We start from the raw sequence: 14822 nt of genomic DNA on the forward strand, positions 1-14822 counted from the left end.
GAAAATGTTGGGTTTTTGGTCAATGGGATGAGGAACAAGCAGGCCATATGGCAAACAACCACGTGGGGAGGGCAAGTTTTCTGTAGGTCAGAGGCAACGGGGTACGACTGGGTTTCAAGCAACTTAAGTCGTGCCTAAAAACGGATGTTGAGGCTTCAACTATATGAAACAAATTTATGAATCTTGATTATCTATAAATTAGCTTCCATTCTCTTTAGAAAGGACACCCAACATATCTCTTACACATGGCAGCCTTTCAGATACTATACCTCACTCAGCATCCTCTCCTTCCCCACCTAATCTGATAGCTCAACCCAAATGACAACCTCCTGGGTCCACTGACATGCAGATAGGAGGATTGGAAATCTGGTGGAACTCGCTCTTTGTGTCTGTCTCTCCTCCCACACTGTTAGTATTATGTTTTTGTTTGTTTGTTTGTTTGTTTTTCTGAGAATAAGGTACAGACTTCCATACACTCTAATTATGAATTTCCTAAAAACAAAAGTATCCTCTTACATAACCCCAGTTTATCAAAATCCGAAAATAAGCACTGATACAAAACTGTTAGTTAATCTACAGATCTTATTCAAATTCGACCACTGCCCAATAACGCCTTTTACAGCAAAAGAAAAAATTGTTTTCTGGCCCAATATTTAAACTATAATTACTTATTATGCTGACTTGTCATGCCTTTTTAGTTCCCTTTAGCCTCATGTTTTGTTCTGTTTTGTTTTGCCTTTCATGACCTTGACATTTTCAAGGAGTGTAGGTCAGGTATTTTGTAGCATGTCTTTCATTTAGGCTTTGCTGATTTTCTTCATGATCCAATTCGGGTTATGCATTCTTGGCAGGAACACCATAGAAGTGATGCTGATCTTTCTCGGTGCATCATATCGGGGCACGTGATGACTGTCCCATTACTGGGGATGTTAACTTTGATTACTTGGTTTAAGGTGACATCTGCCAGTTTTCATACTAAAACATTATTATTCCCTTGATATTAATAAGTATCTTGTGGGAAATGCACTGGAACATTCTCAAAGAGGTGCAGCCGTGGAGAGCCTGTGATTGACTCTGCCTTCCCCTTTGTTTTCAGAGTCGAACGGCCGCAGGGCAGTGAACCGAGGTTACGTCACCAGCTTGCTCTGGCTGCACCAGGACTGGCACAGCCGTGACACAGCCAACACCTACGTGCAGATCCGACGGGGCTTGCTGCTCTGCCTCAAGCACATTGCTGCCCTCCGGTCCGGCAGGGAGGCCTTCCTGGCAGCACAGGGCATGGAGATCCTCTTCAGCACCACACAGGCAGGCAGCATGGGGATTCACTCTGCAGCTGGAGGCCAGCTGGATGATTCCTGAAGGCCGTCATTTAGGAATCATCCCAGACAAAGCTGGGAACACCTCAATCTATTTCTTGTTTCCTGCTAAGGGCAGATGTTCCAGATTTAAGTCTTCATTCCAGGCCAGGCTTGGTGGCTCACGCCTGTAATCCCAGCACTTTGGGAGGCCAAAGCAGATGATCCCCTGAGGTCAGGAGTTTGAGATCAGCCTGACCAAAATGATGAAACCCCTCTCTACTAAAAATATAAAAATCAGCTGGGTGTGGTGGCGCATGCCTGTAGTTCCAGCTACTCAGGAGGCTGAGGCAGGAGAATCGCTTGAACCTGGGAGGCGGATGTTGCAGTGAGCCGAGATCATGCCACTGAACTCCAGCCTAGCTGGCAGAGTGAGTCCCTGTCTCAAAAGAACAACAACAACAACAAAACAATCTTCATTCCATCGATTCATTCATATATACTTAACATATATTTGTTGAATACACACTACCAGAGGTGCAGTATGGCACAGTGGTAAGTGTTGACTCTAAAACTAGAGAACTGGATTCAAATCCCAGCTCTAGGGCCTACAGCTGTGAAACTTTGAAAAAGTCACTCAACTTCTCTGGGCCTCTAGATTCTTCAAAAGAAAAAAAAGCAGAAATAACAAAACCTAGGTTGTCGTGTGGACTAAATAAGTCACTGTACAAATGGCACATGCCCAGAAGAGTGCTTGCCATGACTGAACTGTGTTTTGAGGATGAGCCATTATTGGAATAATTAGCAGTGGGGTCTAGTGGTGGATATGACAAATGAGGCCCTTGAGCCTATAGGGAAAACCTCCTAGCAGAAGAGTCAGACACTAAGTAAGCAAAGAATCCAGTGAGGAAGATAATTTCATATTGCACTGTGAAATCAATGAAGTAAGGGCATAGGTCTACAGGAGCAGCCATAGGTAGAGGGAGCAGGTGTTCTTTTAGAGAGAGAGGTCAAGTCATCTCTGAGCAGGTGACACCTGAGCTGAGACCTGAGTTATTGGAGGAGCTGGTCATGCTGGACAGGCCAAATTGCAGGGGAAGAGCATCCCAGGGAAAGGGGATGGTGTCTTCAAAGGTTTCTACTTATCAGCACCCCACTGGAATATGCATTCTAGGGATTCCTGGATTTCAACCTAAATACATGCCTTAATTTCACCTGATTAGGGCTACCATAGTTTGAGGCTACATATGGCCTCTCTATTGGTGGTATAAGTGTTCCAAATATCCATCATCTGCTCACCCACCTTCTCCTGGGGCCAAGGCAGCCATGTTGCACACGCATTATGTTCCTATTACCTCCAGATTAGGCCGCCTCTGGACTCCCTTTTTCAGCCTTCTTGCTCCTCTCTGGACACCCTCCAGTTTTTCTCTATCTGAGTACATCTGAGGTAATGAAGCTGCCAATGAGAGTGTTGTTTTCCAACCATGGTATCTGTAGACATTTCTCATTAAAAATGGCCCTACCCCCACCAAACAATAACAAAATACAGTGCTGCAAACCAGTATCTAATTTCCTATATGCTATCACCTCTGGATTTCTTTCCATCATTACAGCTTTCAAAGCTTCTCAGTCATGAAATAGCTATATTTTACATTCTATTTCTCAGGATGAAGCAGGGCTTTGAATTTTTCCAAGCTCCCTCTTGCTTTGTAAGCTTGTGGTCCCCCAAGTCTCTAATCCCTCCCAGTCCTAGTGCAATGGCCTCCTGCATTGCTGATGTTTAACAGACCCCTACTCTGGTCCAGGGTTTTACCATGTTCCTCTGCCCTCCATGTTATTGGCTATTTCTCTGTTCTGTGCTAAAAAATCAAACAAAAAACAAAACAAACAAGAAAAAAGCAATAAAGGAAGAAGATGGTAATCACAGAGGGACATGTCTATGATAGAAATATGGTGGAGAAAACACTAAATGAAGCCCAGCAGGAGAGGCTGTGAGCCTGTGTGCAGGTTCTTCAAAACGGTTCCTTTAGCAGGTCAATGAAGACTTCAGTTGCTCAGTTAAGCACATTAGCAAGAAGCTTCCAGCCTTGAATTACTGTTGGAATGGAAGCAGAATGTGAGTACACACAGAGTGTGCACTTTATAGTGAGGTTTCTCTACCTCATGTTATAATCTCTCTAAGAATTATATGGAAAAGCAGCCCAGGAGGGGCCTAAGGGACAGTGCTGAGTAAATAGGCCATGACACACCTGTCGCCTGGAAGAGTGTGTAGAATGTATGGATGTCAACCTCAAGAGGTTGAATTCCTCACCACCGCCACTCACCCTTGCTTTTAGTCTTTTAAATAGTGTGCTCTTGGCCAGGGGTGGTGGCTCATGCCTGTAATCCCAGCACTTTGGGAGGCCAAGACAGGCGGATCACCTGAGGTCCGGAGTTCAAGACTAGCCTGGCCAACATGGCGAAACCCTGTCTCTACTAAAAATACAAAAAATTAGCCGGGCATGGTGGCACGTGCCTGTAATCCCAGCTACTCAGGAGGCTGAGACAGGAGAATTGCTTGAACCCAGGAGGTGGAGGTTACAGTGAGCTGAAATTGTACCATTGCACTCCAGTCTGGGGGACAGAGTAAGACTCTGTCTCAAAAAATAAAATAAAATAAAATAAAAATTTTGTGCTCTTCCAGAGGAAATGTTATCAAGTTTATGTGCAAAGTCTGATGTTTAACATTCTTCTGTTTTTTGGAAAATGATCCTTGCAGGTGAAAGATAGGCTGTCCTGGCTTAGAAACCAAATGGCTTGTTACTCTTCCCTGGCAGTCATAACCAGTGTTGAGTAGCCTCCCAGACCTGAGGTGAGTGTTGTGAGCACAGATGCCCTTGCAGGTGTGCTGGAGTTAGAGCTGCCCGTCACCCCTCCTCTCCCATCTGCTAGCGAAGGCATGGGAGTCACTGGATGGTCAACTCAGGGACCTTGGATTTGGTGATGTTATTTCAGTTGCCATTTGCAGATTATGCTGCTGCTGCTGCTGCTGCTGCTGTTGCTATTGCTGATGCCAGTGATAGTGATGACAATGTTAATGAAGCAGCAGCAGCAGAGGCAGGAGGAGGAGGAGGAGGAAGAGAAGAAGTAGGAGAAAGAGAAGACAGTTACTTTGAACTCTTACTATTAATATATCCCTTGACTGTCTTAGCAATTTATGTAGACTCTCCAATATTGATAATTTAAAAAGCTTTTGAGGTAGGCTCTATTATTATCTCCCTTTTTACAGATGAAGAAACTGAGGCACATAACTGTTAAGTAATTTTCCCAAGTTCACAAAGCTCATAAGTGTTGGAGCCAGGATTGGAATCTGATAGTCTCACTTGAGAGCCCATGCTTTTGCCCACTGTACCAGCAGCTCCCCAAGTTGAGCATTCATCAGAGTCACCCGGAGGGGTCACTAAAGCAGAGCCCGTTGGACTCCATTCTCAGAGTTTCTGACTCAGCAGGGCTGTGGTGGGGTCTGAGAATGTGCTTTCCTGAAAACTCCCTAAGTGATGCTGATACTACCGATTCAGGATCACACTTGGAAAACCACGGTCCTATATTAGTTTTACTGATGTGTATAATGTGCTTACAAACCTACTGAGAATGAGATTGACTATAAATGAACTTTTTTAAAGTCCTTCCTACACCTTTGCCATCTTAATATTCTTCTTTGCCTTTCTGCTGAGGTCACTGCTTGCATTGTCTCTCTTGGTGACCCTACCTCTTTGTTTCCTGAGTCTTACATTTCTGCACAGATTCTGTAAACATCCCCTAGAAGTTCAAAGGCTGAGATCACCCATAGTGCAGCAAGGGTGCTGTATAATGTAGTATAATGGAATCTTATTGGAGCTTTGCATGAGGAAAGAGGAAGAAGGATGACAATTTTAATGCAAGGTTAAAAAAAAGAAAACTCCTACAAGGATGCCTGAGACAGTTGGAGATAATTATCAATTTGGAGAAATAGATAACTGCAGAAGAAACAAACCTAGATAAGATAATCAGAGAAAAGGACCACTCTTTGGAGCTACAACAGCTTAAGGGGCCAGAAAGTTTGCTAAAATTGCTGGTTTTCAAACTTGAGCATGCATCAAAGTTACCTAGAGGAATTGTTAAAACACGGATTGCTAGATCCTACCTCAGAGTTTCTAATTCAGTTGTTCTGAGGTGAGATGCAAGATTCTGCATTTCTAACAAGTTCTCAGGTGATACTGAGGCTACTGGTTTGGGTATCTCACTTTGAGAATCACTAGAATAAGAAGTGATATGGCCTTTTAAAAGTCACAGTTGCCACCATTTGCTCAGAAAGCACAGTAGGCCAAGTCTTGATTCATCAGGCTCGTCTCTGGCCAACAAGACCAAGGGCCTCAGCCTTGTGGACCTATGAAAGGAGGGACTGAATCCTAAAGGAAATATTACCAGGTTGGAATCAGGAGCTAGATACCCTGAAGGTCAGATTGGTCTGAGATCATTTACTATTGATTCAGTAAATGTTTTCTGAGCTCCTTTTTGGTGAAGGATGTTGGGGCTGTGTTCTATAGGGCGTTCAAAGATGAAGGTGATAGAGGACTCATATCATATGGGAAAATAGGATATGGATAATGCAGTGTAGGCAGCAGGCGGGGGTAATAACAGACTTCGTGTAACCATGCACAGGAGGCCCTACTTGGTCTTGCTGACCGGAGAAGCCTCCAAGAAGGCACCCACATTTGAATGAAGCTAGGAGAGTATTTTGAAAAGTCTAAGAGAAACACTTGGTTTGTAAACTGTTCAGAGAAGCACAGGAGGTGGCCACGAGGCACAGACAGAGAGAGAAGCCATGGAGAGTGAGTGGGACAACTAGGACGTTTTGGAGGGTCAGGCAGAAGGAAAGATCTCAGTGACAATCCAGAAGATATCAAGCCATTTCCATTTAAGATATTTTTATATTGAAGCTATGTCACATCTGCCCTCGGCCTTAGAATTTCTCATCTACATTCAAAGAATCACTGCAAAGAGAAGGGAGAGAGGGGTTATGCCAGGCAGGCATAGTTGAAGAGCTGTGGTGTCACCTGAGACCTGAATGATAAGAAAGAACCAGTGCCATGAGGGTCTGGAGATGAGGGTTCCATGGAGAGAAAAAGGAAGTAAATGCAAAGACCCTCAGGTGGGGAAGTAGAGTGGGAGGTGGGTGAGCTTGAGAAACACAGATATGGCAGAGTGTTGTGAGTAGGGGGGAAGACATGAGATTGAGTTGGAGTCATGGGCAGTGCCAGGACATTTAGAGTTCCTTGAACCATGATGAGGACTTTGAATTTTATTTCCACCAACGTTTTTGTTTGTTGTTTTGTTTTGAGATGGAGTCTTGCTCTGTTGCCCAGGCTGGAGTGCAGTAGTGTGATCTTGGCTCACTGCAGCCTCCGCCTCCTGGGTTCAAGTGATTCTCCTGCCTCAGCCTCCCGAGTAGCTGGAATTACAGCCATGCACCACAATGCCTGGCTAATTTTTGTATTTTTAGTAGACACGGGATTTCACCGCTTTGGCCAGGCTGGTCTCGAACTCCTGACCTTGTGATCCACCTGCCTCGGCCTCCCAAAGTGCTGGGATTACAGGCATGAAGTGAAGCACCGCGCCTGGCCTCCATCAACTTGTAAGCAGGCACAAAGGAGGAGAAGACATGAATTAAAGAGATAGAGAAGGCCAGATCACATAGAACTTCCTAGGGCATAAAAATAAATTAGAATTTTATTTCTATCAAGTTTGAAGCAGGAGACTGACCTGATACAATTTTTGCTTTTCATTTTTTAATTTTGAAAAATTTTAAATTAATTGTAGTAAAATACATGCAACCAAATTCACCATCTTAACTATTTTTAGGTGTATAGTTTGGTCAGGTTAAGTACATTGTTGTATAACTATCACTATTACCCATCCATCTCCAGAACTCTTTTCATCTGGAAAAATTAAAGCTCTATACCCATTAAACTGATTTATGCTTTTAAAGGACCATTTTGGCTGCCATTTGGAAAAGAGATTATCAGAGGGCACAAGGGGAAGGAAGGAGAGTAAGGGGAGGAATTAGAGTGTTGATAGGAGTTTAGGCAGGAGATGTTAGTGGCTTTGGCTACATAGAAGCAGAGCTGGAATTTAAACCCAGGAATTTATATCCCTAGTCAAGGTCCTTTTCCACTAAAATGCCTTTCTTTGTTATCATGGGAATTATTACTAGGACTCTGCTCTGAGGAGCAGTGGCTCCTAGCAGCCTCATGCAGACTCCTAGGAGACTTTATGACACTAAGGATGCCTTCTTTTTTCCCACTGGCTAATACTAAATGCTTACTATTAGGCACTTTGCCTACTTTAATGCATTTAATTTGTACACAACATTAGGAGAGAGGTTGTGTTATTATCTCCACTTTGCAGATGAAGACACTGTGGCACAGAGAAGTGTATTAATTTGCCAGGGTTATGAAGTTAGTAATCTTCAGTCCAGGATTTAAACTCACGTAGTCTGGCTCCAGGACCTGAGCAGTTTGCTCTTACTTTACCTTGTCTATGTATCATGCAAGTAGGGTATTTATTATGCCAAAGTAAATTCAAAGATGTTAACTGTGATGGAAGCATTGAATACATTAATTGAATGCATTTTTATATTTCATCATCCCTTCCAAGTAGCAAATGTGTTATTGAGAGTGATGGGAAAAGGAAGCCTAAAATCTCACCTTTGCCTCCAATTCTGAGACATTGGTCCATAAGGATTGTATTTCCTGGAGTCTTGTCTTGTTTTGATGCATAGCACGCGTACCAACCCTGCACACCTTAGTCTCACCTTAGTCTCGGCCCTGCACAGCACCTATCCACTAGCATGAGGGAAATGTTGAGAAATGAATCCAAGATTTTCTGTTACCTTGAAACCAACGATCTTTGCATTCATAAGTATTTCCCCTACAGTGCAGCAGAAGGCAAATATATCATGATTCCTAAGGCCTTGGGTTTTATAGATTGTAATACTCCCTCCAGACTTCAAATTCAGTTCATGGTATGGACCAATTTTTCAGAACATTTGAACTGGGCTTCATCCTTTCACTTGTTTCATTCCACCAAAAAAAAAAAAAAAAAGACACAATTATCTTTTATCATCAAAGACCATCACAAACATAACTGTGTTCCAAAATGTTGGCTTTTTTGACTGAATTCCCTGGCTTGGGCTGGCTCTATCTCTACCAAGGTTGGAGCTTAGAACATTATATCTGATAAGTCATCTCTTTCACCTTATCGCTTCCTCCTTCAGACTCTGTTTTATTTTCTTCCCATTCCTAATACTTTTCATGAAACACTTGAGACCATTTGATCAGACCAACGGGTGAAATAGCTTCAACTGTTCATTAGCCTCCATAATGAATTAGCCAAAACTAATTCATTTTCCACCAAGAGTATTTCCTGCTGTGTATTCTGAGGCTGTTGATTCAGGACACTTGATGGGTATGACTGGCACACACTGAAGGGGAGAGAGCATTCTTGATTGCATTAACACATTTCATTTTGAAAGTTGGCTTACTTAAGGCTGGGCGTGGGGGCTCATGCCTGTAATCCCAGCACTTTGGGAGACTGAGGCAGGTGGATCACCTGAGGTCAGGAGTTTGAGACAAGCCTGAGCAATGTGGTGAAACCCTATCTCTATTAAAAATACAAACATTAGCTGGCATGGTAGCAAGCATCTGTAATGCCAGCTTCTCAGGAGACTGAGGCAGGAGAATTGCTTGAACCCGGGAGGTGGAGGTTGCTGTGAGCTGAGATCGTGCCACTACACTCCAGCCTGGGTGACAGAGTGAGACTCTGTCTAAAAAAAAAAAAGAAAGTTGGCTTACTTATATTTTGGAGTCATTTGGGTAGCTTAAATTCATGGATAAATTTTTATTACTTTTTTTCCCTCGATGTTCTTTCACATGGAAGTACCTGTAATGTTGAGTCTGGAGATGCCATGCCATAGTTCAGCAGCACCACAGACATTCACACTGCCCTGTGGTGGGTACCTGGCATCCACCATCTCCACTTCTGTGACTTATTGGCCTCAGAGCTTGCTGTACCCTTTAGGAATAGCAAACTGGAGGACCCCACAAGTCATCTTCCTATACCAAGTCAGTAGACAAAACATTTACAAAGATACTGAAGAAAATGGTTGTGTTTTTGCCAAAGAGATACTGAACTATACTCAACTCTCTGTCTCTCAATTTAGTGAACTTGTTCTTACATTTTTCACAGTGTCTGAAAAGAAGGGTCTTGTCATGTTCCATCAGTATCAAAATGTTACATCTGCAAACCCAATTTTTCTCTGATTTGGGAAGGTACCAAGAGGGATCAACACTGTGGGCTTTGAGAAGAGACATGTAATTTAATTTAGGTACTTGGGATTCACTTAGTCTTTCCCTTTGATTTCATATTTTATCTCTTATAAAAAATATTTTTCTCTGCAGAAGAAAGCTGAAAGAGAAAAGCAAGACTTCCATCAATTCAGCTGCTCATTCCCTAACGTAGGCAATAATTCACAGTGACACATGGGTGGCTGAGAAAAGACACCAGCCTCCTCTTCCCCCAGCTATCCTGAGCAATGTCTTGCCTTAGGCGCAGCGTCCCTTGAATGAATTTTAAGTCTATATTCAGACTGAATTCATTGCAATGATGTATGAAATGAGCAAGAGACAGAAAAGCACAGATTCTACATTAGACAAAATTCTATGTTGGAATGTTCAAATTTGACATTCTACATTAAGGCTGTTTATGGTCTGTCCATGTGTATAATTCATTAGCTGAAATACAGCTAGGAGACCGTGCTGTGTTACAGCTAGGAGAGTGTTACTAGCTGTGTTACAGCTAGGTGACTGTGCCCAGATGCTGGCGTCTGATATAATCTTCCCTTTGCTCAGAACTGCCTGGATGACAAGAGCATGGAGCCCGTCATCTCTGTGGTGCTTCAGATCCTGAGGCAGTGCTACCCTAAGAGTCCACTTCCCTTGGTCACAGCCAGCAGTGCCTATTCCTTCCCGGTCCCTGGGTGCATAGCCACTGAACCTCCATGTGATCTACCTGAAGGTAAAATAAATGGGTAACTATGACCTTTAAGATGAATTTTTGCATTTTGACAATGTCTCCCAGGAAAGTGTATGAAAATAGAATTAGTTGTTTCATAGGTCAACCATAATTGTCTATTAAGCTAATTAGAGACATATATGTAAAAGCAGTTTTGATTTTCATAAACAGGGTGAGAAAATACCAAACTCACTTATTTTGTTCTTCATTATTAACTGTTTCTGCTTTGCCTAGTAGCTATCAAATGCCTGTACAGTAATCTCAGCTAATTAAAAAAAAAGTCTATTCAGAATCCCATGATCGAATCTCTGCAGCATACTGACCGATTGTGGAATTAGTTTGCCCTGAGGATGAAATTAAAATAAAACTCTTATTATTTACAACTCCAGGCTAGACATATTGAAATATTTGAAAGTATTATTATTTAATCTCTAGGAAAATCTTCCTGTCAAAAGATCCTAGTAAGAACAGATTTTCTATAGGCATAATTTTGCCACTATGGATTTTGTTTTAAATAACTTCCTCAATCAAAAAATTAGGGGCTCAATCAAGGTGATATTTAGGTTATAACACATTTTGTACGTGTGTGATCTCTAAACTTTGGCTATGCTAGTTGCATAAATACCTCTGACTTTCATGGGAGAATCCAGAATGGTATTCATGTGTCATTTTTTCTGCACTTATTTTGCATTCAATGTGGGATAACTGTTTAAACTTTATGACTTAGTGCCCCAACATACCTACGTGCACACCATTTGTACTGACTAATAAGCATTCGTGTGTGGTGGAATATTGTGCAATTAATATTGGGCCCCTTATTTGAGAGAGGAAGAAGAAAGAACAACTGTGTGGTGAACATCTAAATCCTAAATCCCAGGCAAAGGGGAGACCTCACTTATTTCACCTCTTTTTCCCCGTCCAGAGGATTTTGAAGATGACGGCGATGACGAGGTGGACAAAGACTCTGACACTGAAGATGGGAAAGTGGAAGTAGGTACACCAGCTCATGCTTCTAATGATGTCCATAGTCATATCATGCACAGAAAAACATCACTTCCTATGTTTGCCCAAGTCCAGTGTAAATTTTAAGAACTAGCTTTAGTACTGCCACTCCAGTGGTAGTGATGATCAATAAATGACAGCTGCTGTTATTGATTTCCCAGTTGTCATTTTCATCTTGGTAGGTCCAGTACAATGTCTCATTGTAAAGTCAGAGGCTATCCTATACATTATGAAGACACCAATACTTTATTCAGATGAGCTTTAGGTACACAATACTTGGAGTTGGTATATCTAATAAGATCATTTAAGATGCTAGAAAGGTTTTCCAGGAAGCTTTCTAGTAGATCTCACCTGTCTTCATAAGTCACTCTTCTTATCCTTTCTGCACAGGGCTGCTGCGTCGTACAAGTCCATTGACATCAGACTCTGAATTGTTTTCCCTTAAGTTGCACAGTACACAACCTGGCCAGCAGAGAAGTGTTGCTCTTTGGTCCTCCTCCCAAAAAGGCCTATCCTATAGAACAGAGGTTGGTGAACTTCCTATAAAAGGTCCAATAGTAATTATTTTAGGCTTTGTGGACCATACAGTCTTTGTCACAACTACTCAACTTTACCGTTGTAGCACAAAACAGCTATAGACAATTTGTAAACAAATGGGCATGGCTGTGTTCCAAGAAGCTTTTTTTTTTTTTTTTTTTTTTTTGAGATGGAGTCTCACTCTGTCACCAGGCTGGAGTGCAGTGGTGCGATCTTGGCTCACTGCAACCTCCGCCTCCTGGGTCCAAGCAATTCACCAACTTCAGCCTCCCAAGTAGCTGGGACTACAGATGCCTACCACCACACCCAGCTAATTTTTGTATTTTTAGTAGAGACAGGGTTTCACCATATTGGCCAGGCTGATCTCGAACTCTTGACCTTGCAATCTGCCCACTTCAGCCTCCCAAAATGCTGGGACTACAGGCATGAGCCACTGTGCCCAACCTCCAAACAATCTTCATTTACAAAAATAAGCAATGGGACATAGTTTACTACTGTTTTTCTACAACAAGGTTTCTAGACCTTGGCACTGTTAGCATTTAGACTGGATACTTCTTGGTTGTGGGAGGCTGCCTTGTACATTGTAGGATGTTTAGCAGCATCCCTGACCTCTACCCACTGGATATCGGTAGTACCCACCTCGTTACCCCCCCAAGTATGAACCAAAAATATCTCTAAGACTTGCCAAAATCACCCCTAGTTGAGGATCACTGCTCTAGAATAAGAATTTGTCTGTGAATTATAATTCTCTCTCCATTTCTGTTGGTGGACATGGACTTTGACAAATTCCTTTAAGTTACAGTTTCTTAATTTTGTCATCCGTAAAATAAGACTCAGTAAATTAAAGTCAATGCTGCCTTTTACGACACTTCTTGGGGATGAAACTCAAATTTAAAAAATCAAAAATTTTTCCTCCTTTTCTTTCTCTCCTTCTTTCCTATCTGTTTAGAAAGAAAGAGGCTTTTAAGTTCTCTATCATGATAATCACTCACCTTGCTGATGGTAGTAGCAGACATACAGGGACTACCTCTTAAGCTACATCTGTAGGTTTAGACTGCTATTGACAGTCTGGTGTTCTCTGGGTGTTGTTGCTAAGTAGAATCATTTCTGAAGTCATCAGTAGCAAATTGGATCTTTGCTGTGGCTTGGTGGTACAGGCCTATGGAGTACGTAATGAATTATTTGAATAATACTGTGCTGCTGCAGTCATTCATCAGTGTCACTTTCCCCTCCCCTCTTGCTTGCTCTTTGATAACTGAATGTCTGATGCAGAGTGTCACTTGCTTCATGTATCTGATGGGGAGGGACTGGGTGCACGATAGCGCCTGACTTCCCACAGTATGGGAGGGAGGGCGTCCAGATACTTCCCTTGGCCCACGCTCTGCAGAGGGTGGAGGGGTGGGGTAGAGAGAACCCTAAACAAATAAATAAACTCAACTGGCAAAGAAGCACAAGACAAATTGGTAAGAGCTTGAAAACTAATCATCAAAAGACTTCAAGCCAAGGCAAGAAGATGAGAAGTCAGCATGAAGATGAGTTGCAGAGAAGGAGAGGAGCATGAGAGTTAGGGCTTGATTCAGAGGCACAGCAAGAGCAAGGAAACTGCTCCAGAAAACTGGATTTTCCCTGGGGAAACCAGCAGCATTTGCTGCCAGAGGCATGAACAAGAAGTCAGGCATATTTTATTTCTGGCCACAGCACTGACACAGGCCTTTAACCTGTGGCCTTCCCATCTGACAATCTTAGGTAATAATTAGGACCAGCCTCTTAGAAAGAATGATTAAGAGGATATTTCATGAGAGTGGAAAGTAGGGTGCTGTGATTTGATTGAAAACTGCCAAGGTCAACGTAGTAGATGTGGGCTGTCTTCACATACACAAGCATTAGATTCTGCAAAACTCTGAAGAAGAGGGTGATAAACAGAGTAAATTCAAGCTCTCCCTTCCTTCTTCCTTCCTTTCCTTTCTTTTTCATTTTTTATTTCTTTCAAGTGCTTTATTGGGTATAATCCATATGCAGCATGCTAAATTCTTGGGGATGTTTATATGAATCACAAACAGATAAGACATAGTTTTTATCTTTAAAGAGTTTGCAGTCTAGTGAACTTGGAGTTTGTTCTTATTAAGTTTTCAAATCACTGCCTTCAATGGAATGGTGAACTCAAGTTTGAGGCAGCCAAAAGACAATGTCCAAGAACTCCAACCTATGGAACAAGAGCCAGAAAGCATTACCTGGATTAGGTGGGTAGCAGAATCCTAGTTGGTAAAGGACTGCCTGGGCTGCTGTGAGGACACAGAAGCAGGCCACCTCCAGATAAGAACAAATGCCATTTATAAGAAATACAAAAGGAGATGGCAACCTGGCTGAGTGCCTGGTTCTCAGAGACTAAGCTCCAGAACTTTGAAGGCAGAAATGGTTTCTATCACAACTATTGAACTTTGCTGTTGCACTGAGAAAACAGCCATGACCAAATGAATGGGTGTGGTTCTGTTCCAATAAAACTTTATTGACAAAAACAACCAGTGGGCCACAGTTTATTAACCCCTGCTCTAAGGCTAAGTGGATTGCCTAGTCACATGTGGAATGAATTAGGTTACAGCTCATGGGTTGCATGACTCTCCTCCCTTCAGATGCACCAGTTGGAGCACAACCTTACTCGCTGTTGTGGACATTCATCCCAATGGCCTTCCAGGTGGTGGTTCCATTAGTGCCATGGCTGAGATTGCAGCGGAGTGGGTGGAGACAAGTGGGAATTGATGGATGAAGCTGCAAAGCACAAGAGTGGTGGCCATGGAGTTAGTCATGGTGTATACTGTACCTGAAAATATCATTACATGAAACTCATGGGAATTACTTTTCTTTTAATTTGAAGTTTGGAGAAAAATTGTGAAACAGATA

General features: G+C 42.5%; 1 protein-coding gene across 1 annotated transcript in view; it reads left to right on the forward strand.

Annotated features, from left to right (window-relative positions):
* AGBL1 (ATP/GTP binding protein like 1) overlaps positions 1 to 14822 on the forward strand; it is a 606328-nt gene that overhangs the window by 107736 nt on the left and 483770 nt on the right. The window contains 3 exon segments of the mRNA XM_026448330.1: positions 1097 to 1305; positions 10223 to 10388; positions 11308 to 11375. Of these exon segments, the coding sequence (XP_026304115.1) occupies positions 1097 to 1305; positions 10223 to 10388; positions 11308 to 11375 (443 nt within the window).

Source organism: Piliocolobus tephrosceles, chromosome 6 (assembly GCF_002776525.5).
Source record: "Piliocolobus tephrosceles isolate RC106 chromosome 6, ASM277652v3, whole genome shotgun sequence".
Classification (NCBI taxonomy): domain Eukaryota; kingdom Metazoa; phylum Chordata; class Mammalia; order Primates; family Cercopithecidae; genus Piliocolobus; species Piliocolobus tephrosceles.